Source organism: Coregonus clupeaformis, chromosome 37 (assembly GCF_020615455.1).
Source record: "Coregonus clupeaformis isolate EN_2021a chromosome 37, ASM2061545v1, whole genome shotgun sequence".
NCBI classification, from domain to species: domain Eukaryota; kingdom Metazoa; phylum Chordata; class Actinopteri; order Salmoniformes; family Salmonidae; genus Coregonus; species Coregonus clupeaformis.
Window position 1 is genome coordinate 2,555,975 of NC_059228.1, and position 27,475 is coordinate 2,583,449.

Genomic DNA, 27,475 nt, shown 5'->3' on the forward strand with positions numbered 1-27,475 from the left:
CCTCTTCCACAATCACTTTATGGAATTCAAAATTATAATGCATGTCTTTCATAATTTGATCAGTTATACTTGGATGTGTAGTGTCAGCGTTTGTAGCTGGCATGTCATGCCTAAGGTTTTTGACTTTTTGCCCAGAATTTAATTTAAAGTGCTCCAAAGCTTTTTACTGTCATTATTTATATAATTTATCTTTGTTTCATAGTGTAGTTTCTTATTTTTATTCAGTTTAGTAACATGATTTCTCAATGTGCAGTACGTTTGCCAATCGGTTGTGCAGCCAGACTTGTTTGCCGTTCCTTTGCCTCATCCCTCTCAACCATACCATTTTTCAATTTCTCATCAATCCACAGGGATTTAACAGTTTTTACAGTCATCTTCTTAATGGATGAATGCTTATTAGTAACTGGAATAAGCAATTTCATAAATGTGTCAAGTGCAGCGACTGGTTGCTACTCCGCATTACACACCACAGACCAACAAATATTATTTACATCAACAACATAGGAATCACTACAAAACGTATTGTATGACCCCTTATACGCTATATTAGGCCCAGCCTTTGGAACTTTGGTTTTCCTAGATATGGCTGCTATATGATCACTACATCAGATGGATTTGAATAATGCTTTAAAGCAAAAATTCTGCAGCATTAGTAAAGATGTGATCAATAGATGTTGATGATTTCATTCATGTACTGTTTGTAACTAGCCTGGTAGGTTGACTGATAACCTGAACCAGGTTGCAGGCACTAGTTACAGTTTGAAGCTTTCTCTTGAGTGGGCAGGTTGATGAAAGCCAGTGAATATTTAAATCACCCAGAAAATATACCCCTCTGTTGATATCACATACATTATCAAGCATTTCACACATGCTATCCAGATACTGACTGTTAGAAAGTGGTGGTCTATAGTAGCTTCCCACAAGAATGGGCTTTAGGTGAGGCAGATGAACCTGTAGCCATATTTCTTAAACAGTATTTAATATGAGATCCTCTCTAAGCTTTACAGGAATGTGGTTCTAAATATAAACGGCAACACCTCCACCATTTACATTTCTGTATTTTCTGTAGATATAACCTTGTATTTCTACCACTATCAGAGATTGTCAGAATATGAATGTCATCTGTTACTAGCAAATTATTGATTTCATGGACCTTGTTTCTTAAGCTACATATGTTAGCGTGGCCTATTTTTAGCACTTTTCTGGGATGCTTGATTGTTTTCATTGCTTTACTGGGAAGCTTAGTAGAAGTAGACATGCTTATGTTATTTATGTTAGTGCAGGGTGAGCTACAGATAGTGGACTTCCTACTAGGGCTCACTGCCTCAGTGCTAACAGTATAACTCTGGTTCATAGGCACATGATCACTGCATACAATAGCTGTAGGATCAGCAGAGGCATTCAGGGCAGTTAAAGGGGAATAAATTAGGGTACTTACATTGTCTTCCAACGCCCCTGGAATAATGTACATTTGCTTAAGCACTATGACAACACAGCGACACAATAGTAGGTATTAACTGAACTGGGCTTGGGTCATTGATAAGTCATTGTCTCAACGCAGCCTTATAATGCTGTGAAAGCTATAAAAATTGTCAAATGTTACACCCACAGAGCTGCAATAGTCACGTAGCCAGTTATGGAGGGCTAAAAGTCTGCTGAAACGTTCAATTACATGATTTAGGGAGGGCACAGGGCCAGATATTATGGGGCGTTTGTTGGTGTCAAGCAGAGACCCAATCACTTCTTCAAAATCCATCTTCAGCTGTTCTGAGCTGCCCTTCATAATGCCATTGAGTCCCAAATGAACTACAATAGACTAAATATCCTGATGCAGGTTTAAAATGTTTGGGAGCAGATTTCCTGTACTCATGCTCCTGGATAGCGTAACGTTTTTGCTCCAGGGACTGAGACATTTATCACCATTGAACTGCCCAATACAACGGCCGGAGAATGGGAAGGAGAAATCCTAACCCCTCACACAATTCACAGAACCTTTCACGGCCCCACGAGAAGCAGGATACCATACGCCCGCAGCTCCCGGCGATAGGTCCAGACATCCCACAGCAGGCAGTGCCCCGTCAGATCCAGAGAGAGGGAAAGGAGCCAACTTGACGATGAAGCTGCTGCTGGAGTCAGCTTAGTTGGAGTGAGCACAGCCGTCGCACACACAGGCAGTCCCAGCGATGAAGGTGCAGGTAGATCCGGCACCAGGGCGGCGAAGCTATTCCTCATGTCAATCTGCTCCGGTCCTCTCGCAGACACTCCAGTCCTCTTAGCAACATGCCTGTGCCTTCGTTTTCCACAACTTGTGACATGGGACCAGCGCTGATTGGAACAATCCTCTTGCTGTTCTCAGTCTACTCCACTACAAGATTGAGCAGGAGAAGCAGATGGAGACGATTTCCTTGGCAGGCAAGTTCCAGGTAGCACAGGCCATTCGGATAGGGACAGATGACAAGGCGGGGATACATCCATCAACCCGAGCGGCGTCCAGCCACAGGAGTTGAGAACAAGAAAATTCCAATTTCTGTTTTCCCCATAAGTTCGTGCAGAAATGATATTTCCTTGCTAAGGATAGCCAACCTCATTCCTGTAATCTTCTGCAAGCAAACAATTGCCGCATAAGGAAAACTGTGATAAATAAAAAAGTATATCAGTTTCACATAAGGACCAAAGGATTGACAGCCGTCCCATATAGATTGCAAAATAGTTGGGAAGAGATCTTTGACGTACCGATCCCATGGCATAGTGTTTATGAACTGACACGCAAAACGACACCGGATTCAAAAATTAGAATCTTTCAATTTAAATTATTATATAAAATTATTCCTACCAATAGAATGTTATTTATATGGGGGGTACAATCTTCCCAGCTCTGCAGATTTTGCTGTGAAGAGACAGAATCATTAGATCATTTGTTTTGGTTCTGTCCATTTGTAGCTTGTTTTTGGACACAGGTCCAGGAATGGCTAAAGGATTGCAATATTTACCTGGAGCTAACCTTGCAGATAGCATTACTGGGTGATCTGAAAAGTAATAGACAATCGATCAATAATATAATAATACTTTTAGCAAAAATGTTTATTTTTAATTCACAATCTGTAGAAGCAATGAGAATAGAAAGGTTCAGAACTTTTGTAAAACATCACAGTACGGTTGAAATATATATGGCAAATAGAAATCCTATATGGATGGTGTTAAGAGATAGATGGGAGGTATTGAATAGAGTTGAAGGATGGGACTAATAACAAATAACAACAAATAATAACAAAGATAGCTAATAATGTAAGCATACTGTGTCCATAATAAGTATATAGGTTGTATGTTGGGAGCTTTTGGGAAAGAGCACAGTTAGAAAGATATGGCATATAGAAGCAAACCGGATGGACATCATGAAAATGATCCGAGAGGTTGAGAGTAGAAGAAGTTCAGGAGCAAAAAAATATAATATATATATATATATATATATATATATATATAATTATTGTAAAATTAACTCTGTCCATAAGGTGTAGATAGTAAGTATAGACCGGAAATAGAGGCCTGGGCATTGTTGTTCACTAATTTACTCCAAGTAGGGAAAGGATGGTGGGGTTGAAAAGTAATAAAGGGGAGTATATATATAAATTTAAAAAACATGGGGGATTGGAAGTGATGCAGACAATTACATTGATAGAAGATACAATCTATCTGCAATATTAAGCTGATCCATTCCCCCAGAAAAAAAAGAAGAATAAAAAATAAATAAATAAATTGCCGCATTGAAACTCTGGATTGTCAATATTGTCCCGGACAATAGCGTAATAAACACTGCTTCTACAGCTCTGGAAACGTTTGTTAGCTATTCCAGGCGACGCGGGCTCCATTGCAACCTAGCTAGCTAGCTGGCTATTTTGTATCAGGTTTTGACACCATCACTTATGAATAAAATAAATACAAAAACTTCGGAAACAACAGGTCGAGGCGCAGGAGGTATCTGTAATATTGACATAAGCTCAGAACCACTTGTTTTGCAAACATGGTCCTGTTTTATCAATTGCTGTGCTGATCGATGGACAGTTCATTACCCCTGTCAAATGAATATGTAGTCTAAAGTTATGTTTGTATTTGTTTGCAATAAAGATGGTGATAGCAGGATGCTGTGAAGTCCATTATCCCTCTGAAGAGTATGAATTAGACTATTTGATAAGGTTTGAATCCTAAACCTGCCTACACATTGTTTGAAGTACAATAGACCAACATATCTACTGTAGTATGAAAAAAAATGTATGCACTCACTTAACTGTAAGTCGCTCTGGATAAGAGCATCTGCTAAATGACTAAAATGTAAATGTAGTAGGTCAAAGCTGTATGCTGGAAGATCTTGGTAGCGCATGGGTGAAGTTAGCCCATGATGTACTCTTAAGGAGCCTACCGTTACTCCTTAAGTATTTTCAGAGGTAGACTGGCTCTGGCAGCCAAAACCGCCAAATACTCCATCTAAACGTGAGTCGATTTCCAATTGCGATGCAGTTCTAGAAACATAAAGCCCTTTACTTTCATATCACATAATTTTTCCAAATGCAAAATACACACTTACTGTACACTGTTTTAACCGGCTTTATCACAGTTGCAGCCGATGGCATTCTTCCGTTAAACACAGGTGTTCGGCGCATCCTAGATAGCTAATTAGCACAGGTTAGCACTCTGTCTTCCGTAAACATGCGCTGTAACATATGACCGTGTGGGAACACTAACCCTATAAAGGTGTGTATCAATTTAGCCTTTAGTTTGAAAGATAAGGTCCTCGTGCGTCCAAAAACCTTATCGCAAGCGATGCGTGTTAATTTTCAGACCGAACGTCAGGGCTCTTAACAAAACTCCTTCATACAATGACTCTTATGTGTAATGTAATGGAGCTGAGAGTGATGATCAAGAGCTAGGGTGGAGTAGGCATTTTGGTGCTCATATGAATGTCCTTTCTTTTTCGGCTTCAGACCAATGCCTACTTCTCACTTAAAACATAGTTTTTTGTTTTGAATTTCCATGGTTTTTAAACTGGACGGTGATTTTCTGTTAAAGGTGTATTTTACAACATTTCCACATGAAAAGGCAGATTTTTTGGGAGCAGCCAAAAGGCTGTCATTGGCAGTGCTATTGTAACCTGTAATGCGGGCTCTGACAAATGGTCTGGACCTTAATGGCACAGGTGGTGTGCATAACTGCAAGGGTTGCTGGATTAAACCCTGGTCTGCTGGCTGTTGCCCTCTAATAGCTAAAATCAGTTTTGAACTAACTATTAAAGCTGGTTGAGAGAATGCCAAGAGTGTGAAAAGCTGTCATCAAGGCAAAGGGTGCCTACTTTGAAGAATCTCAAATATAAAATATATTTGTATTTGTTTAACACTTTCTGGGTTACTACATGATTCCATATGTGTTATTTCATAGTTTTGATGTCTTCACTATTATTCTACAATATAGAAAATAGTAGAAATTAAGAAAAACTGTTGAATGAGTAGGTGTGTCCAAACTTTTGAATGGTACTGTATGTGTAGAGTTTACCATGGATAATCAAAAGTAATCGTCTGCAGTTTTCAGAAGGTGAATAGCTCAATTGATTGTGACAGTCTTACGTTGTAAAATATGACTCAATAATTCCCATTGAAAGCAAAGTAAAAGAAAACTGTTTTACGTAATTTACTTTTGAAGGTCGTATAACTCAGCCATAGTGACTAAACAAAGAGATCCCCATGTACACTAGAGCCACATCTTTCTTGTGCCTTTTACAGCTTTTTTCTAGCCTAAAGCGTTGCAGAGTTATGCATCCTATACATTTGTATGCGTAGTCCCGTGTAGCTCAGTTGGTAGAGCATGGCGCTTGCAACACCAGGGTTGTGGGTTCAATTCCCACGGGGGCCAGTATGAAAAATGTATGCACTCACTAATTGGAAGTCGCTCTGGATAAGAGCGTCTGCTAAATGACTAAACTGTAAACTGAAACTGTAAACTAAATGACTAAAATGTAAATGTAATATAATCCTGGTTTGTGGGGGGCATTACCCCCCTCCTCCCAGCCCTAGAGCCATGCAACTAGAATGGCCGTGCATGACAGGGTTGTTGTCAAATATCCAACATATGGCAGAGTTGGTATTTTGGCACTGTTTTTCAGCACTAATTTGGATTAAAATGTAAAGAAGACAGGAGAAGGAGCATACTGGAATTTCTTATGGATGTTTGAAACTGAGTATTTCTGATGCTAGCAAGCATGCATTTGCACACTGCAGTCAGTGCACAACTGAGTTTGGTGTTGGTTTTGAACTGATGTAGCTATCTAGCTATGTTTTGTGGGAAAATATATTACTGGCATTTGCATGTGAGCTAGCTAACGTTAGCTAGCTTCTGTGTCATGTCAGCTGTTGTTGTTTGCTTTTAGCTAGCTAGCTAATGGGTGAATTAATTTGTGTAAAAGCCATCCATAACCAAGTATAGCTAGCTGCCTTTGTTTGCCTGTTCTTTAGCTAGCTAGCTTTCAGCTGACTGGCGTTTGCTAGCTACAGAGGTTAGCTGCTGGTTAGCGACCTAGCTAATCAACATCTGTTTGCATTTGTTGATTAACCTCAGTTTGAATACCAGCATAAAGCTAGTTATCTACAGTGCATAGGTGGCAAGTCTAATGGTCACTTTATGGACGCTGTAGTCTCATTCAGAGGATGTGAGCGGAGCTGGAGTGGAGTGCCGACCTTCTCTCTCGCTCCAATTTCGCTCCGGTGCCGCTCAGTCACGATCTCAGGGCATTCTCTGCCCAGCATTTTTCATTTACTTCATCACTGTTCTTTTAATTAGGCCTATTCTGATGTATTTCTTTAGCCGATTCTATGCACACACACTGGACTCTACTCACACACTTGCTTAAACTGACACCCCAACACACATACGCACACACACTACGTACACCCACACACACATAACATGCACACACATGCATACTAACACCACATACACACTCAAACACACATACACACACACACACACACACACACACTTTCACACTCACCACATATGCTGCTACTACTGTCTTATCTATACTGTTAACTAGTCACTTTACCCCTACCTACAGAGCCTTCAGAAAGTATTCACACCCCTTGACTTTTTCTACATTTTGTTGTGTTACAGCCTGAATTTACAATTGATTAAATTGAGATTTTGTGTCACTGGCCAACACACCATACGACATAATGTCAAAGTGAAATAATGTTTTTAGATTTTATTTTTTATTAATTTATAATTAAATCTGAAATGTCTTGTGTGAATAAGTATTCAACACTGTTGGTATGGCAAACCTAAATAAGTTCAGGAGTAAGAATGTGCTTAACAAGTCACATAATACGTTGCATGGACTAAGTCTGTGTGCAATAATAGTGTTTAACATGATTTTTGAATGACTACACAATCTCTGTACCCCACACATACAATTATCTGTAAGGTCCCTCAGTCGAGCAGTGAATTTCAAACACAGATTCAACCACAAAGACCAGGGAGGTTTTCCAATGCCTTGCAAAGAAGGGCACCTATTGGTAGATGAGTAAAAAAAAAAAAAAAAACAGACATTGAACATCCCTTTGAGCATTGGGAAGTTATTAATTACACTTTAGATGGTGTATCAATGCACCCAGTCACTACAAAGATACAGGTGTCCTTCCTAACTCAGTTGCCGGAGAGGAAAGAAACCGCTCAGGGATTTCACCATGAGGCCAATGGTGACTTTTAAACAGTTAGAGTTTAATGGCTGTGATGGGAGAAAACTAAAAACATTGTAGTTACTTCACAATACTAACCTAATTGACAGATTGAAAAGAAGGAAGCCTTTACAGAATAAAAATATTCCAAAACATGCATCCTGTTTGCAATGAGGCACTAAAGTAAAACTGCAAAAAATGTGGCAAAGACATTACCTTTATGTCCTGAATATAAAGCATTATGTTTGGGGCAAATCCATCACAACACATCACTGAGTACCACTCTTCTATTCTCAAGCATGGTGGTGGCTGCATCCTGTTATGGGTATGCTTGTCATCGGCAAGGACTAGGGAGTTTTTTAGGATGAAAATAAATGGAATAGAGCTAAGCACAAATTCCCCTTTCAGCAGGACAATAACCTAAAACACAAGGACAAATATACACTGGAGTTGCTTACCAAGACGACGTTGAATTTTCCTGAGTGGCCTATTTACAGTGGTGCAGTGGTCTAAGGCACTGCATCGCAGTGCTAGCAGTGCCACTAGAGATCCTGGTTCGAATCCAGGCTCTGTCGTAGCCGGCCGCGACCGGGAGACCCATGGGGCGGTGCACAATTGGCCCAGCGTCGTCCAGGGTAGGGGAGGGAATGGCCGGCATGTAGCTCAGTTGGTAGAGCATGGCGTTTGCAACGCCAGGGTTGTGGGTTCAATTCCCACGGGGGGCCAGTATGACATTTTTTAAATAAATAATGTATGCACTCACTAACTGTAAGTCGCTCTGGATAAGAGCGTCTGCTAAAATGACAAAAATGTAAAAAGAAAATTGAAGACTTGAAAATGGCTGTCTAGCACTGATCAACAACCAACTTGACAGAGCTCGAAGCATTTATAAAATAATAATGTGCAAATATTGTACAATCCAGGTGTGCAAAGCTCTTATAGACTTACCCAGAAAGATTCACAGCTGTAATCGCTGCCAAAGTTGATTCTAACATGTATTGACTCAGGGGTGTGAGTACTTATGTAAATGAGATATTTCTGTATTTAAATTTCAATAAATTAGCAAACATTTCTAAAAACACGTTTTCACTTTGTCATTACGAGGTATTGTGTGTAGATGGGTGAGACAAAAAGGCACTGTATATGTACAGTACATAGCTACCTCAATTACCTCATACCCCGGCACAACGACGCGGTACTGGTACTCGCTGTGTATAGCCATTAGATCTACTCCCTATATATAGCCATGTTATTTTGTATCATTATTTTATTCCTTATTAACTGTATTTATTCCTTGTGTCACTATTTGTATTTTTTATTTAATTATTCTTTAACACTGCATTGTTGGAAAAGGTAAGTAAGCATTTCACTGTTAGTCTACACCTGTTGTCTACAAAGCATGTGACAAAGACAAATTGATTCCCATTGAAAGTTTTTTTTTTAATACAGCAGCCACATATCATCCATAGAAAACTCCCGATGGCACATGAAGCACCATACCAGGCCCCCAGTGTCCGGTCTTGAGCGTGAAGTCATGAGCTCTGCCGGTCAGTTACTGCGTAGCAACTAGCGGTGACAAAAGCCCTGGACTACCCTAGAAAGCCTGTGTAAATAAGTATCGCCAGAACAGCCAAACCATTTTTTTTGACTGCCATTTTGGCATCAAATTATGTTTTTTATTTATTCTTTATTAATTCAGGGAAAAACCCATTGAGACAAGGGTTTCATTCCCTAGGATGCCCTGATCACAACAATACAACAACCAAATGAAATGTAAAACAAAACGACAATCAATACAAAACACAAAATGTAAGAAAACAGTTACATTCCTCAGCTACTAGGTCCTCAATCAACACCCTAAACTGCCCGACCGGCACCAGAACATCCAACTATAATGAGTTATGCAAATTGTTCCAGCATTGGGGCACATTAAAACTGAAAGCGGATTTACCTAATTTGTTGGAGACCTGAGCAACCTCGAGTTAACCAACCCTTCAACAACGAAGTTAGGTAAGTCGGAAGCTTGTGTAGTAGAGCTTTGTAAACCAAAAGGGAATAGTGAATCGATCTACGGGACTTTAATGAGGACCAGCCAACCTTTTGATACAGGATGCAGTGAGGAGTAGTAAAAGTGTCACCTGTAATAAAGTGAAGGGTGGTATGGTAGACGGCATCCAAAGTTTTAACAGTAGTGGCTGCTGCATTCTGGTAAATTGTTTCACCATAATCAATCAACTGGCAGGAAAATGTACTATACAATCTGCTTCCTGCTTTTTAGGGAGAGGCAATATCTCTTTCTAAAAATGAAGCCAACTTTAGATCTTAGCTTTTAAACTAGCTCATCAGTATGTCTTTTAACCCCCTAAGGTCGCCCCTGCGGAAATCTACACTGAACAAAAATATAAACGCAACAATTTCAAAGATTTTACTGGGTTACAGTTCATATAAGGGAAACAGTCAATTGAAATAAATTCATTAGGCCCTAATGTATGGATGACTGGAAATACAGATATGCATCTGTTGGTCACAGATGCCTTTAAAAAAAAAAGGGGGCGTGGATCAGATAACCAGTCAGTATCTGGTGTGACCACCATTTGATCAGGCTATTGATTGTGGCCTGTAGAATGTTGTCCCACTCATCTTCAATTGCAGTGCAAAGTTACACGTAGATGAGCTTCCCTAAGATGGTTTCTGACAGTTTGTACAGAAATTCTTCGGTTGTGCAAACCCACAGTTTCATCAGCTGTCCGGGTGAGACGATTCCGCAGGTGAAGAAGCCGTATGTGGAGGTCCTGGGCTGGCGTGTTTACACGTGGTCTGCGGTTGTGAGGCCAGTTGGACGTGCTGCCAAATTCTCTAAAACGAAGTTGGAGGCGGCTTATGGTAGAGAAATGAACAATTCTCTGGCAACAGCTCTGGTGGACATTCCTGCAGTCAGTATGTCATTTGCACGCTCCCTTAAAACTTGAGACATCTGTGGCATTGTGTTGTGCGACAAAACCGCTAATTCTAGAGTGGCCTTTTATTGTTCCCAGCACATGGTGCACCTGTGTAATGATCATGCTGTTTAATCAGCTTCTTAATATGCGACACCTGTCAGGTGGATGGATTATCTTGGCAAAGAAGAAATGCTCACTAACAGGGATGTAAATACATTTGTTTACCAAATTTAAGCGAAATAAGGGTTTTGTATGTATGGAACAGTTCTGGGATCTTTTATTTTAGCTCATGAAACATGGGACCAACACTTTACATGTTGCGTTTATATTTTGTTCAGTATATGTGAATTTGGTTGGGTCGCCCAAAAAGTACATATTGCAGCTTTAATGTATATGGCCTGATATCATCAGGTATGTCCTTGTTTGATAGCCTACGACATGTTGTTGAAATGTTGGAGCTTCTCGCGATAGCCTACTTCGAAACCAAATGGTACATAATCACAAAAGTAGATGGGTTTTTTGTTAAATTATCTTTTTAAACAAGAAATCAATTGAGTGAATTTGTAGCGGCAGTTATTTTTTTCTGTGAGCACTGAGCGAATTTCAGCGGCGCCGGGGAAAGGACGTGGAGTGCCAGAGCGATGTGCAAAGACCGCTTCTTGAGTGATGAGTGGGATATCCGACCGCTCAACTCCATACACATACTCTCGTCTCGTTCTTATCCAACTAATAGATATTGAGCTAGGTCGGGGAAAGATATTTTATTTTTTCCTAATGCCAATGACCCTGTTAAAAATCCAGTACGTGGTACTCGGTAACGGCCGGACGGCTCATGTGTTCTGTACGTCCAATCAAGGTGATTTGCGAACTTTCATAGACATTGGTGTCATATTGGCTTAAATATGATGGCAGGGAGATTTGAATTTAACATTGAGCTACAACCATTAGTGCTAAAGCTTTGTCTAAACTTAACTTTACACCCTCAAGCTTGCATAAACCTGCAAAAACGATCTGCTCTAAACTATGATTCATGTTTTTGTAACCCATTGTGACTGTTCTAAACCCACCAATTCCAAGTCTTTTCTTCCGAGGGTTCTTACACTCCCATTAAACTTTACAATAGTCGTTTGATGTTCTTGTACCCCTTTGTTAGTGAAAGGGGGTAGCCTAGCAACGGTTAGATATTGCACTGTGCAAATGTTTAAAAAGCATTTAGCAGAAAGATGAAGAATTGATGTGGGGATGGTTTCATGCAGAACGGGTCATGTGGTGCGGTCATTAGTGGTTGAGCCATTATTGCTACCGCTGCGCATGTTTCAAAACCCAGTGCAATCAGGGTCTTCATTAGGACACACCGTATCAGAACGTTTTGCAAATAAAAACAAGCATTTCTTATTGGAGCCCCAGGTAGGGCATCCCTGTTTCGGCCTGTTTTCTTCAGTTTCGTGCCTAGTGACTACGACCCTGGCCTAGTCAGAAGCAGCGGTGTCCACAGTTCGTCAGGTTTAACCAGTGGGTGCATGCCATTGGTTGTGTTCATAATGGCACACCCTAGCAAAAAAAAAAAAAATGTTTTGCAACAGAAAACAAAAACAAGGAGTTCCTTAATGGACACGCACAGGTAATCCTTTCCTGTTTCAGTCCGTTTTATTTCGTTTGGTGCCTAATGAACACTGCCCTGGTTGTGTCCCAATGCAGGCTGTTTGGGGACGAGTCGGACCTGCAGTTCTGGACGGTGGCGGCCCACTATCTCCAGTCATTCGCCCAGGCCCGCCACCTCAGTGTGCCCGTCCCCGAGGGCCAGACCCCAGCCGAGGGGACTCAGGCCACCCCACAGGGCCACCTGGACATCTACCACGACACCCTGTGTGAGAGCTTCTACTTCCAGGTGAGCAAAATAATGGACGAATGGTAAAACGTTTTTTTATTAGGCAGTGTGCCTTGTCTAACACAGTGGAAGCTGGTTGAGGGAGAAATTGGAGAACAGGCTCATTGTAATGGCTGGAATTAAATTAATGCGAATACCATTCAATTCCAGCCATTGCAATCAGCCCGTCCTCCAATTTAAAGTGACACCAGCCTCCACTGGTCTAACAACTCAATGTGTTGTCTCTAGGAGGGATTTCTTCTAGTTAACGTCCAAGGAGGTGGGCCTCCGTGTGTGTATGAGAGTTAATGGTATATACCATACATTCCCACGGGGGGCCAGTATGAAAAATGTATGCACTCACTAATTGTAAATCGCTCTGGATAAGAGCGTCTGCTAAATGACTAAAATGTCAATTGGATCACAAAAAAAAAAAATTGGGCGAACTGTCAACACCACAGGTCGTAATGGCCCCAGACCACATTGTAATTCCTCTAGCAGACAGTCTCCTGTGACCTCAGCCATTCTACTGTGTCAGCGGTATTGACCAGACACACACACACAGTCACACAAACCGCCGACTGCCACTCCTCTCCCTTCCTCTCTGGGCCCTTGTTTGTGGTGTGCTCTGTCATTGGCAGTATCCCTTTGCCTTTGCAGACTGAAAAGTTGGACAGAGAAGAGGTGTGCCCTGAGAAACAATCCAGCAAGGCTGGTGGCTTTTTTCAACCTTAATTATTGATTGGATCCTCTCAGTGCGTCCCAAATGGCACCCTATTCCCTTTATAATGCACAACGTTTTACCAGAGCTCTATGGGCCCTAGTCAAAAGTAGTGCATTTGCACTATATAGGGAATAAGCTGCCATTTGGGATAAAAGAGGGTGAGGATTCAGGAGGTGTCCTAAATCGTTGTTCATTGATTGGCCTGTCTCTGTTATGTCTATCGCATGACTGGTTGACATGGCAACCACTTGACAACCAGACTCAGCTGTGATCCATCCGCTTGTCAGTTGCCAAGGTGATGGAGAATAATTTTTAATCAGAGATGGTGCATTTGGGTCTTGATGAGCGTCGCATTCTTCTGTCTGTCGAATGGAGATTTCGAGCAACATACATTTTTTAGGGCCTAGAAATATCAATCTGGGATTGTACACTGAACAAAAATATAACCGCAACATGTAAAGTGTTGGCCCATGTTTCATGAGCCGAAATAAAATATTCCAGTAAGCTTCTTTCTCTCAAATGTTGCGAACAAATTTGTTTACATCCCTGTTAGTGAGCATTCCTCATTTGCCAAGATAATCCATCCACCTGACAGGTGTGGCATATCAAGAAGCTGATTAAATAGCATGATCATTACACAGGTGCACCTTGTGCTGGGGACAATAAAAGGCCACTCGAAAATGTGCAGTTTGTATCACAACACAATGACGTGTAAATTTTGTTAATTTCTCTACCATAAGCCACCTCCAACGTTGTTTTAGATAATTTGGCAGTATGTCCAACTGGCCTCACAACCGCAGACCACGTGTATGGCGTCATGTGGGCGAGCGGTTTGCTGATGTCAAAGTTGTGAACAGAGTGCCCTGTGGTGGCGGGGGAGTTATGGTATGGGCAGGCATAAGCTACGGGCGAACGAACACCATTGCATTTTATTGATGGCAATTTGAATGCACAGAAATACCGTGACAAGATCCTGAGGCCTATTTTTTTTTAAGCTATCTGTGACCAACAGATGCATATCTATATTCCCAGTCATGTGAAATACATAGATTAGGGCCTAATGAATTTCAATTGACTGATTTCCTCATATGAACTGTAGCTCTGTAAAATCTTTGAAATTGTTGCATATTGCGTTTATATTTTTGTTCAGTATCGTTCCATGTTCAAAGTGTTTTAACAATACTTATTATCATAAGTAATGGCATTGACACATAAACCAATTCAAAAAGCTTTTTCTTTTGACTGGTAGAAGATGCTCTACTCAATACATCAAATAGCCTTCTCAAATACATTAACAGTTTCACTAGAATAATCACTTCAATGCTTGAAAGCATAACAAAAAAGTCCTTTTGCACAACATTATTGTGTATTTGTCTGGACAACATCTGTGAGAGCGAGAGCCAGACCAGTTTCTCCCTTTTAAATGTGTTGAAATATGCCTCTCTGATTCCTCTATGATGCCATGCCCATGAGATGAAAGTAGACTGATGGAAGACTCCTCATAGCACAAGTGCCGCTGGTACACTGTCCACTGTTCACTAGTGTCCAGTCATATCATTATATTCCATGGGCTGTATGGATCAAGCGTCTCAGAGTAGGAGTGCTGATCTAGGATCAGGTCCCCCACAATGTTATTCCTTGTTATCTAAAAGGCAAATCTGATCCTAGATCGGCACTCCTACGCTGAGACACTTCAGCTACATGCCCATTGCCCACCAACATCAACATGAAGAAAATATCATCTGCGTACTTACATCAGATGTGATAAGCTTTCAGTCCAAAATACATTTGTCAGAGCATTCCAACATCACAATAGCATGAGCCTAATGAGAGGACACAGTCTATGCCTATGGAAGGCTTTTGAAGCTACTGAACAATAAGACAAATATACATGTTTGTATGTGGTTTTATGGCCAAAGCAGTAGGTTGACACAGAATGAATCACTGAATTGAATAAAAGCTCTAGTAAACATTTGACATTTTAGTCATTTAGCAGACGCTCTTATCCAGAGCGACCTACAATTATTGCATTCATCTTAAGATAGCTAGGTGAGACGAGAAAACATCACAATCGTATCAAGTACATTTTCCCTCAAAAAGTAAAGACCGACATGCGTAACTACCTCCCGTGTTTAAGTAAAACTGCCTACGAATACTAACAAGCAGTGGAGGCTGGTGGGAGGTGCCACAGGACGATGGGCCTGTCATGCCAAATAATGTCCCCCGGCCAAAAAGTTTCCCCCTCTGCGTCACAATGGGATCCGATAAACTATTAGCGTCCGTTGCTATATCAACGGTGTGATGACCTAATGATTAGAATTTTGGAGATCATTACAGCATAAATTACGTTATTTTCGTCATCGCTATGCAAACAAAGCAGATTTCCGCGACAATTTTGCTGTTTAAACAAGGTTTAGCTAATAAAATTAAAACATTACTTTGAACTACTTTTGGGTACATTGTTAACATTACAACATGAAATCCATGTCTTAAACATTGCTACGTTTCGGAAATGGTAAAGAAAACGTGTAATCTGCTTGACACATTAAAGTTACTTACCTTACAGATAATGAAGTCAGCTAATTTCCACTCCATTCATATGCAAATCCGTTTGATTCATACACTGGCTTGTCTGGCTGTCATGTTTTTATTTTTAACCTGCCCTTCCCTTATCTACACTGAATTAATATAATTTCAGTTGTCCTCTTATGATTCATTTTTTCTATCTTGCATAGCTCATTAGTACATCCTTGTGGTTGAATATATATGTATCTATTGTAGGTCCTAGGGTACAACAATGAATAATGTGGAACAAATAAATACCATCAAAAGATACCTTATAACTTACAATAATGATCACCTTGTGAAACAGCTATGAAAACCAACCTGGCAATATTTAAGATTTTAATACATAAACATTGATCTTTTTTACAACAGTTGTGTCATTAATGTATTTTCAGATTTTTTTGACGCTCACATGGCAATCATAGACTAAAATACTGAATTCTGGTGTGTGGAATATAGAGGAGGTGGTTGCTGTGTGGGTGGGAGGTTCTGCCTGTCACTTGAATCTGGATAAGTAAAGGTTAAATAATCATCTCTCGCATCTCTTCACCTCTTTCGCTCTCCATCTCTCCATCTCGCTCTCTGTGTGTTGCAACAGAGGTTCCAGTTGGAGCGAGTCCATCTACAGGAGGTGAAGAGGTCCAGTTATGACCACACCAAGAAGTGTGCTGACCAGCTCCTCCTGCTGGGACAGGTTAGTACTACCTACTTTACTCTACTGGTACAGGCTTCTGTAGAAGTTGTCAAATGCACACACACAAATACAATATACTGTATTCTTTCTTTCAGACTAAATCTCTTTTGCACACAAACACTTGTACACACACACGCCTGAGCGCCCACAATACACATGCAGGAGAACATATACTGCATTCTGTCTTTCGTATGAATATCCCTCTCTTTCACACACAAAGCATTTACAACGCACACACTGTTCTTTTCTCCCTCGCTTACGCTCTCTCTCTCACCGCCTCTCTCCCACTCTGAGTGGAGCCTGATGGACGATGAGGGATGAGTGTTGTGTTGCTCTGTTCCTCTCGAACACCCCTGTCAGTGGAGGATGAAGACGCGCCACTAGGGCTATTACGGTGACCGTATTACAGCCACACCGGCAGTCACCAGTTATGACCGCAGTCAAATGCTACGTGACCGTTGAGTTACGTTAACTAGGCTACTCCAAAACTGCGCTCTGTATGAATGGCGCCAATCGTACCACTGACGGTCATTAGTAGCCTACCAAACTTGCTAAAGGCCCTCAAGTTGCTAATGGCCTGGTACTCAGCGCTCTATTGTCCCTCTAATCACTCTGACATCAATACAAATATAATCTAAAATCAAATCAAACACTTCATGCCATTTGAATGCATTTTAGATGCGAGGCAAAACATTAGCTGGTTGATAAGCTTAAACAGGTTAGTAACATCTGAGGTTGGAGCGAAAACCTTCAGGAGGGTAGCTCTCAAGGAACAGGGTTGGAGACCCCTGGCATTCAGAGTTTCAGCGGAATATCACCTGTCGCGCAGCGAGAGCCAGCTCCTAAAACAGCTTGTTGATGCGTGGAATTAAATGTGTTCTTATAAGCCCAGTCATTGCGCAACATTTCTATACACTATAATGGAAAACTGTAATTTATACAGTAATGTTGGGTATTATCAACAGTAAAATGCGATGTTTTACTGCAGCATACTGTAAATTATGCTGCATTATGGTACATTTTGTGGGCGGGGAAAGAATTGCTGAATTTCAAATGGTACTATAATTCCACCCCACAGAATACAGTACCGTATCTTTGGAGTGCCAAAACCTTTGACCACTAGAGGGCGCATGGTATTGTTTTTGTCACATTAACATATTTTGATGCATGCCTTGTAAGAGGCTATATTTGTTGCACCTGTGAGAGAGAATGCTGTACCAATCTGACTCCTTTGTGCTTATTGTTCCCCATCAATTTAAAATGTACAGTGCTTTCAGAAAGTATTCATACCCCTTTACTTATTCCACATTTTGTTGTGTTACAGCCTGAATTCAAAATGGATTCAATATTTTTTTTTTCTCACCCATGTACACATAATACCCAATAGTGACAAAGTGAAAACATGTTTGTTTGAATGTTTTGCAAATGTATTGAAAATAAAATACAGAAATCTCATTTACATAAGTATTCAAACCCCAGAGTCAATACTTTGTAGAAGCACCTTTGGCAGCAATTACAGCTGTGTGTATTTCTGGGTAAGTCTCTAAGAGCTTTCTACACCTGGATTGTGCAGCAGTTGCTTATTATTATTAAAAATGATTGCTCTGTGCTTAGTTCCATTCCGTTTATGTTTTATCCTAACAAAACTCCACATTCAATTACGATTAAAAGCATACCCATAACATGATGCAGCCACCACTATGCTTGAAAATATGGAGAGTGGTACTCAGTAATGTGTTGTGTTGGATTTGCCCCAAACATAACACTTTGTATTCAGAAGAAAAAGTTAATTGGTTTGCCACATTTTTTTTCCAGTATTACTTTAGTGTGATGTTGCAAAAAGGATGCATGCTTTGGAATATTTGTATTCTGTACAGGCTTCCTTCTTTTCAGTCTGTCAATTAGGTTAGTATTATGGAGTAACTATAATGTTGTTGATCCATACTCAGTTTTCTCCCATCACAGCCATTAACCTATACCTGTTTTAAAGTCACCATTGGTCTCATGGTGAAATCCCTGAGCGGTTTCCTTCCTCTCCGGCAACTGAGTTAGGAAGGACGCCTGTATCTTTGTAGTGACTGGGTGTATTGATACACCATCCAAAGTGTAATTAATAACTTCACCATGCTGAAAGGGATATTCAATGTCAGTTATTTTTTTTTACTCATCTATTAATAGGTGCCTTTCTTTGCAAGGCATTGGAAAACCTCCCCCCTGGTCTTTGTGGTTGAATCTGTGTTTGAAATTCACTGCTCGACTGAGGGACCTTACAGATAATTGTATGTGTGGGGTACAGAGATCAGGTAGTCATTCAACAATCCTGTTAAACACTTATTGCACACCGAAGTGAGTCCATGCAACTTATAATATAATAATAATAATATGCCATTTAGCAGACGCTTTTATCCAAAGCGACTTACAGTCATGTGTGCATAAATTTTTTTGTGTGTATGGGTGGTCCCCGGGGATCGAACCCACTACCCTTGGCGTTACAAGCGCCGTGCTCTTCCAGCGGAACACATTTTTACTCCTGAACTTCTTTAGGTTTGCCATAACAAAGGGGTTGACTAATTATTGACTTGAGACATTTCAGCTTTTCATTTTTTATGAATTTGTAAAAAGAAGAAGAAAAAAGTATTCACACCCCTTGACTTTTTCCACATTTTGTTGTGTTACAGCCTGAATTTAAAATGGATTAAATAAATATGTTTTGATACTGGCCTACACACAATACCCCATATTGTCAAAGTGGAATTATGTTTTTAGACATTTTTACAAATTAATTAAACATTTATTGAGTCTAAGTATTCAACCTGTTTGTTATGGCAAGCCTAAATAAGTTCAGGAGTAAAAATGTGCTTAACCAGTCACATAAGTTGCATGCACATTCAACCAAAAGACCAGGGAGGGTTTCCAATGTGTCGCAAAGAAGGGTACCTTAAGGTAGATAAAAAATAAAAATAAAAATAAAATATCACATTGAATTTCCCTTTGAGCATGGTGAAGTTATTAATTACACTTTGGTTGGTGTGTCAATACACCCAGTCACTACAAAGATAGTCATCCTTCCTAACTCAGTTACTGGAGAGGAAGGAACCCGCTTAGGGATTTCACCATGAGGCCAATGGTGACTTTAAAACAGGTAGAGGTTAATGGCTGTGATGGGAGAAAACTGAGGATGGATCAATAACATTGTAGTTACTCCACAATACTAACCTAATTGACAGATTGAAAAGAGTGAAGCCTGTATAGAATACAAATATTCCAAAACATGCATCCTGTTTGCAACAATGCACTGAGCAATCGGGGGAGAAGGGCCTTGGTCAGGGAGGTGAACAAGAACCCGATGGTCACTCTGACAGAGCTCCAGAGTTCCTCTGTGGAGATGGGAGAACCTTCCAGAAGGACAACTATCTCTGCAGCACTCCACCAATCAGGCCTTTATGGTAGTTGCCAGACGGAAGCCACTCCTCAGTAAAAGGCACATGACAGGCCGCTTGGAGTTTCCAAAAGGCACCTAAAGGACTCTCAGACCATGAGAAACAAGATTCTCTGGTCTGATGAAACCAAGATTGAACTCTTTGGCCTGAATGCCAAGCGTCACGTCTGGAGGAAACCTGGCACCATCCCTACGGTGAAGCATGGTGGTGGCAGCATCATGCTGCGGGGATGTTTTTCAGCGGCAGGGACTGGGAGACTAGTCAGGATTTTAGTTTTAGATGAACGGAGCAAAGTACAGATCCTTGATGAAAACCTGCTCCAGAGCGCTCAGGACCTCAGACTGGGGTGAAGGTTCACCTTCCAAAAGGACAACGACCCTAAGCACACATCCAAGAAAACCCAGGAGTTGCTTCGGGACAATTTTCTGAATGTCCTTGAGAGGCACAGCCAGTGCCTGGACTTGAACCCGATTCAACATCTCTGGAGAGACTTGAAAATAGCTGTGGAGCGACGCTCCCTATCCAACCCGACAGAGCTTGAGAGGATCTGCAGAGAAGAATGGGAGAAACTCCCCAAATACAGGTGTGCCAAGCTTGTAGCGTCATACCCAAGAAGACTTGAGGCTGTAATCGCTGCCAAAGGTACTTCAACAAAGTACTGAGTACTTATTTTATAAATTTGCTAAAATTTCTAAAAACCTATTTTTGCTTTGTCATTATGGGGTGTTGTGTGTAGATTGATGAGAAGGAAAAAAATGATTTAATCAATTTTAGAATAAGGCTGTAATGTAACAGAATGTGGAAAAAGTCAAGGGGTCTGAATACTTTCCGAATGCACTGTATGTGTGGAAGTCCGGAGATGCTAAACATGTTTATGTTAACTACTGGTCAATTACTCACTGGTCCGTAGTACATAGCCACCATTCTTTACCTGATGAAAGGTAGAAATAATTACTGTTTTTCCCTCCTCTCCTCTCATTCACTCTCTGCACCTCTTTTGTTTGTTCTTTATTTGGATCCCCATTAGCTGACGCCTTGGCCCTAGCGACCGCTAGCCTGCCTGGAGTCCACAAAATAAAGACATTACCAACATAACAGATATGCCCAAAAAACATATGAAAAACTCTGTAGATTTTGCAGTTGTCACAATGGACAGCGGTAGACATCACAGACATTGAACAAAGGACAGTGAGACGAGAGAACTCAAAGAAACACAATACTTCTGACACGATCCCTATTTCGACTTCCCTGTCTCTCTCTCACAGTCTTTATCCCCAATAAAGAAATGAAAACAGTTGCAAGGTGTGGGACTGCCTCCTTGAAAATAATAAATCATCTTAAAACATTTTTCTTCACCCGTCTTCTCTCCCTCAGACGGACCGAGCGGTGCAGTTGCTGTTGGAGACTAGTGCTGACAACCCCAGTTACTACTGTGACTCGCTGAAGGCGTGTCTGGTGACCACCATTACCTCCTCAGGGCCCTCCCAGAGCACCATCAAACTAGTGGCCACCAACATGATCGCCAACGGCAAGCTGGCAGGTAACTGGAGGCCATAGAATTAAATATAACTCAAGTTTATAGAAGGTTTATGACATCTGCCACTCTAGTATTGTATTTCTAAGATACCCTTCCACAGCACCATCAAACTGGTGGCCACAAACATGATCGCCAATGGCAAACTGGCATTGACTGGTGGCCATAAATTTAAATAGAACACTAGTTCCATTAAGTTTTATGATGTCAGTCACTCAAGTATTATACTGAATATCTACGCTGGTGGCAACAAAGATACTATTGTTTCAACTGTGGTACCATTGTGGTGTATGCCATGGGCTCTTCCTACCTTGGCTCTAATACCCAGACCAGCCTAGGCAGAGCCTCTGCCATTGCACACCCCCACCTTTAGTTCTATGGAGTAGGTTGAGTGTATTATTATGCAGTGTATTATTACCCTGGTCCCCTTCTGCAGCACAGCAGCTCACATAACAGGTAATTTAACTCCACAGCCCATAAAAAAGTCATTGTAGCGCAGCTATAGCTGCCCTTATTAATCAATCCTCAACCCACCGTCATCTCGCACACTTCATCACTCTCTCTTTCTCGCTCTCTGTCTCTCTCGCTATCTCTCCCTCTCCGTCCGTCAGAGGGGGTGCAACTGCTGTGTTTGATTGACAAGGCTGCGGACGCATGCCGATACCTGCAGACTTATGGGGAGTGGAACCGTGCTGCCTGGCTGGCTAAGGTAACTTATCTTTCACGCATCTGTCCATCATCATTATCCCATCTAAAGTATTAGGGCCAGAGAAACTCTCAAATCATATTGCTGGGCTGGAGTCAAGGAGATGGTTAGTTGCAAATCAAAGCGTACAGTAATATAAAATGTAGTTGTCAGTGGTAGTTGAGATAATGGAATGGAAATGATAACTTGATCTCTTATGTGTGCCTCTGTATGCGCGTGTGCCTGCAAACTGTGTGTCAGGTGCGTCTGAACCCGGCAGAGAGCTCAGACGTGCTAAAGCGTTGGGCAGAGCACCTCTGCTCCCCCCAGGTCAACCAGAAGTCTAAGGCCATCCTAGTGCTGCTCTCCCTGGGCTGCTTCCATAAAGTAGGAGAGATGCTCCAAAGGTAACCGTAACAGCGTCTCTCTCTCATGTTCCCCCATTATCAGCTCCTTTGGGACTTTATTCAGCTTTTTGCTCCGCTTTGTGTTATCCATCACTCTTGATCTCCAAATTGGTCCTCCTTTTTTATCTCCAACTCTTGTATGCGCACAAAAACACACTGTCACTGTCTAGCTTTGAGCATTTGCAAAGGTGTGGTGGTGCTCTCCTACCTTGCTTCTTTCTCCATGTTCAATATTGATCTGCTCTGTGTAAGTAGACCTGCTTTCTCAGTGGCAGCCTGCATTTTAATGTGCCTCCCCATGACACATCTCAAATGAAATTTGAAAGGTATGTGGCTGGCAGGTTGACGTGAAGCTTCAAGAGTAGAGACATAAAAGTTGTTATGATGCATACCTCTCTCTGAGTTCTCTCAAACCGTCTCTCCCACCCCCCTTCCTCTCTCTCTCTCTCGTATCTCTCCCTCTCTTTCTCCCATCCATCCATCTATCTGAACTGTGACAGCATGAGGTACTTTGACCGCGCGGCGCTCTTCATTGAAGCCTGTCTGAAGTACGGGGTGATGGAGGCCAACGATTCCACCAATATCCTTTCAAAGTCAAGACCTCATGAATGGCTGCGCTATTCAGGCTATTCTCAATCTTTCTCAAAAAGTTTGTCTAGTTTAATACTACAGCAGTCTGGAACAGATTGGACTTACCTTTATAGTACAGTGCACATGCTTTATTTTCTTTACCTGAAGAGTGGACACCACACTACCTTTTGTACTTTGATGTTTTATTCAGACAGAAAAGAGGGAGATTGATGAATAGGTGAAACTGTATGAAGGGTTGAGGCGGGGATTGAACCCCAGTCTCTGGGGTTGTGGTATATAGTATGTGCAGAGTGTTAACACTCAACTACAGGCTGAACACTTCACATCCTTTATCCAACCAGATCTTACTGTGCTTTGGGGTTTGTCTGGTTCTTGTGGCTAGCACACTTTATTTAGCAACTTCAATTCACTGTCCCTCTTTAAATAGCTAGGTTAGGCTACCTTCTGTCCAAGATTTTACATTTTACATTTTAGTCATTTAGCAGACGCTCTTATCCAGAGCGACTTACAGTTAGTGAATACATATATATTTTTTTTTATACTGGCCCCCCGTGGGAATCGAACCCACAACCCTGCCGTTGCAAACGCCATGCTCTATCAACTGAGCTACATCCCTGCCGGCCATTCCCTACCCTACCCTGGACGACGCTGGGCCAATTGTGCGCCGCCCATGAGTCTCCCAGTCGCGGCCGGCTGCGACATAGCCTGGATTCGAACCAGGATCTCTAGTGGCACAGTTAGCACTGCGATGCAGTGCCTTAGACCACTGCGCCACTCAGGAGAATCAGAGAACTCGAGCACAGAGAACAAAAACTCAGGTTGAATAGAAACATTTATCCTGGAGGGGCATACCCTGCTAGGTTAGCCCTATGGAGTAGTCTGCTGTGTGTCTATTCCATGAGTAATCATGAGTGAGAGGAATCGAAAGTGTTGTTGTGCAGAAGGTCCTGGGTTCGAGCCCATTGATGGATTTTATTTGATACCATTTCCAAGGGTTTTCTCCTTGACCTATGTGTCTCCACATAAGCTGATCGGGGCTGCGTTCGTGGACTACGCCCGACTGCTGCGCAACCTGGGCCTGAGGGAGAGCGCCGCGTTCTGGGCATCGCGGGCAGGGGGCGCCGGAGAGCAGCTGCTGGAGGAACTCTTCCAGGGAGAGGAGGCAGTGCCAGAGGCTGTACCCGGGGAGGAGGAAACGGAGGGCCTGGAGAACACCGAGTGACCCCAGGGTGTGGAGGAGAGGAGAACGGAGGAGTTGCCCATAAACACAGATCTACGATCAGCTAACTCTCACCCCCTCCTAATCGTAGCCATTACAGGTGAAAAATGCAAAACTGATCTTGGATCAGTGTTCTAGGGGCAATTTAGGGGGAGAGGAGAGGAGGGGAAGTGTCTGTCACTGGAGTGTACCATGTCTGTGAATGTGTTAGTGTGTGTTCTGATTCATCACGTGATCAGTGTGCATGTTGATTTCTCCCCCCAGTGGCAGGCCAAATGGAACCACACACACTCGCACAGCTAATGCATCAATTTATGGTTATTAAGAACAGATTAAGAGATTATAATCAGTTTTTGTTGATTCATTTGAGGTTTTTAATGGTCTGTTAGCTTTATTTTGTGTGTTTCTTAATAATCTGACTTCTGTGAAAGATTCTATCAATGTTTGCTGACTGTCGATGTACTGTTTTTACCGTTTAAAGCAGTTAAAAGTGGCACAACCTTTTATCCTTCAACATTCTGTATTATGCACACCCTTTTATTTAATGCTGGTGTCAGTGCTAGCTCACAAAAATGTGACTGAATTACATTCCAAATTAATGTTTAAATGTTAGAATGTTTTATTTAAACAAATGTTTCTTTGAATGACATTAAGGTCCAGTATTTGTCCATTCCCTGTAGCTCAGACATGAAGCAAACTAATGTCCCCGACAACCCACACAGTGTATCTGACCTGGGTTCAAATACTATTTGAAATCTTTCAAATACTTTCTGTGTTTGTTTTAGTAGTATTTGAGCCCCGGTCTTCCGTGTAGTGACTGAGAGTAGGTGGTATAGAGCAGCACTATTAAGACTGACCGAAGCCTGTCATAGTTAGCACAGGGGACTGCATTCATCAACCTGTCCCCGCATTACAGATGAGACACTGAAGAGGCTCTTCCTCTAGTCTAGTTAGCCAGGCTAGTTTTCGCTAACATACACAGTATATTATACCCCTACACAGAAGAGAGGATTTGACCACTGTTAGCTATAAGGGCTTCATGGTGAATATATAAAATGTGTGCATGAATTTTTCAACGGTTGGATTGCAGATTGATCTCCAGCTTTTTCCTATGAGGACATAAGATGTCAGTTTTGTTGTGTGTTTTCTGATGTGTAAAGTATGACTGTCTCATAAAATATCTGAAAATATCATGTTTAACAAATAATTCTAGTGGACCAGAAAATACAGAATCAGCATGAAGTTGACTGCTGATCTGTCAAGTCCTCCCACATCAGGAGCATGGCATTGGCTGGTACCAGGCTCAGGACCAAAATGAGCCAATCAGCAAGTACTTCCTGTAGCCTACTGTAGGGTTGCACTCTAAAGGATCCACAAACTGCATTACACAATCTGTATCTTAAGTATCAATAGGCTAACCCAGTCTAACCACTGACTCACACCCACATACCAAAAACTGTATAGCTCTTAAACCACTCACCAAAAACTACAAATCCCATGTCAACTCTTCCGTATAGGCGGTTAGGAGAGAGGCTAAAAGATTATGTTTTCCCCCCTTGCCTCGGCTGTCTTGTTAAACGTCAAAACTATTAAATAAATTTAATTATTTAAAAATATATATAATACAAAAATATATATGTGAATGATGTACATGAACAGTAATTCTGTGTTTAGTAGCACTTGTATTATGTTTTCTTGTTCAGAAGCGATATTGTAACTAAATCCATGGGAACTCTGTGTGTCATTCTGTTGCCGAAACACGTTAGTGCTGTTCTAGTCTGGGATGACATTGACCACCCCAGGCAATGTCACTATGGTAACCCAGGCCTATTTTGGGGATTACACAGGTTAAGTTCCCACATATCCATGTAATGTAGTTTCAGTGTGTTTGGAGTTTTAGTTTCCATTATGCCTGAAATGGACTAGAGTCTAAACCAGGGTTCTTCAATTCCGGTCCTGGAGGGCCGAAACACCTCTGTTTTTCATCCTCTCCTTCTAATCAGGTGCTAATTCAGACCTGGGACACCAGGTGAGTGCAATTAACTACCAGGTAGAAATAAAAAACAGAAGTGTTTCGGCCCTCCAGGACCGGAATTGAAGAACCCTGGTCTAAACCATAGAAATATAATCTATTGTTTACTACTTCTATGTCCCAAATGATCCAATCAGTTGATATGATAGTTTATTTTGATCTAATCATGTCCTACAGTGTTGTCAAAGTAATATTGGCCCCCATTGTACCCCTAGCCTGGTCCCAGATCTATTTATGCTGTCTTGCCAATGCTGACCATAGGAGTTGGCAAGACAGCGCAAACAGACCTGGAATCAGGCTACTGTACCCCTTCCTTCTGGTGTCTTTTAAAGTAGATTTGAATTAACAACTGCTGCTTTGTTTCATTTTGTTGTTAAACTTTACAGAACAACTGTCTGCCTTTAAAGGGTTAATTTAGGTGACTTAGTCGTTAACTACATATAGAAAAAATCTGCATTTTTTTGTTTTGATTGAAGACAATTTATAATTGTGACGTGTCAAAAATTTGAAAAGCTTTGCCTTTTTTTCTTGCTGTCGTCTCATAATGTTTACACTGAGTGACCCTCACATCCGCTTTGAGCTTTATAAATCGTGTTCTGAAAAAAATACAATATATGGATAGCAATAAAAGCATTTAAAGTATCTATCTAAATTGTATCTGTATCTCTCTATCTGACCACATGAGGGCACTGTTGCACTATGAGCGAGAAAGTGAGTAGAAAAGCGAATCAAACAGCCATGGACAGACTGGAATACCGTACTTTTGGGAAATCCCTTTAGTACATTAAATCAAATGTTAATTCATTTATTTAAAAAGTCTAAGCCGTTGGGGGCGGGGGGTCTAAGCTGACATATGGAATTGTTTTAAGGAGGTCATACCATGGATCGTTTAGCTATTTGATTTTGAATTTTAGGAGCCCTTTATGTATAAAAAAAATATATTTAAATTATTTGATAAATGTTTTATTTGGCCTTTACTAGCCCATAGAAATGGCCAAAAAAGACAGTCCAAAAATAAATCACAAGGAATAAGGTTTTGACGTGTCTGTCCTATAAGGGGGTT

At 41.3% G+C, this 27,475-nt stretch overlaps 1 protein-coding gene across 1 annotated transcript in view; it reads left to right on the forward strand.

Moving 5' to 3' along the window:
* Nucleotides 1-26,386, forward strand: part of wdr11 (WD repeat domain 11) — a 190,937-nt gene extending 164,551 nt beyond the window's left edge. Inside the window, exons 23-29 of the mRNA XM_041867113.2 lie at nucleotides 12,353-12,542; nucleotides 16,409-16,504; nucleotides 21,319-21,484; nucleotides 22,090-22,187; nucleotides 22,425-22,570; nucleotides 23,071-23,150; nucleotides 24,184-26,386. Coding sequence (XP_041723047.2) covers nucleotides 12,353-12,542; nucleotides 16,409-16,504; nucleotides 21,319-21,484; nucleotides 22,090-22,187; nucleotides 22,425-22,570; nucleotides 23,071-23,150; nucleotides 24,184-24,383 — 976 coding nt within the window. The 3' untranslated portion in view covers nucleotides 24,384-26,386. The remainder of the gene's footprint in view (nucleotides 1-12,352; nucleotides 12,543-16,408; nucleotides 16,505-21,318; nucleotides 21,485-22,089; nucleotides 22,188-22,424; nucleotides 22,571-23,070; nucleotides 23,151-24,183) is intronic.
* The last annotated feature ends 1,089 nt before the right edge of the window (nucleotides 26,387-27,475 follow it).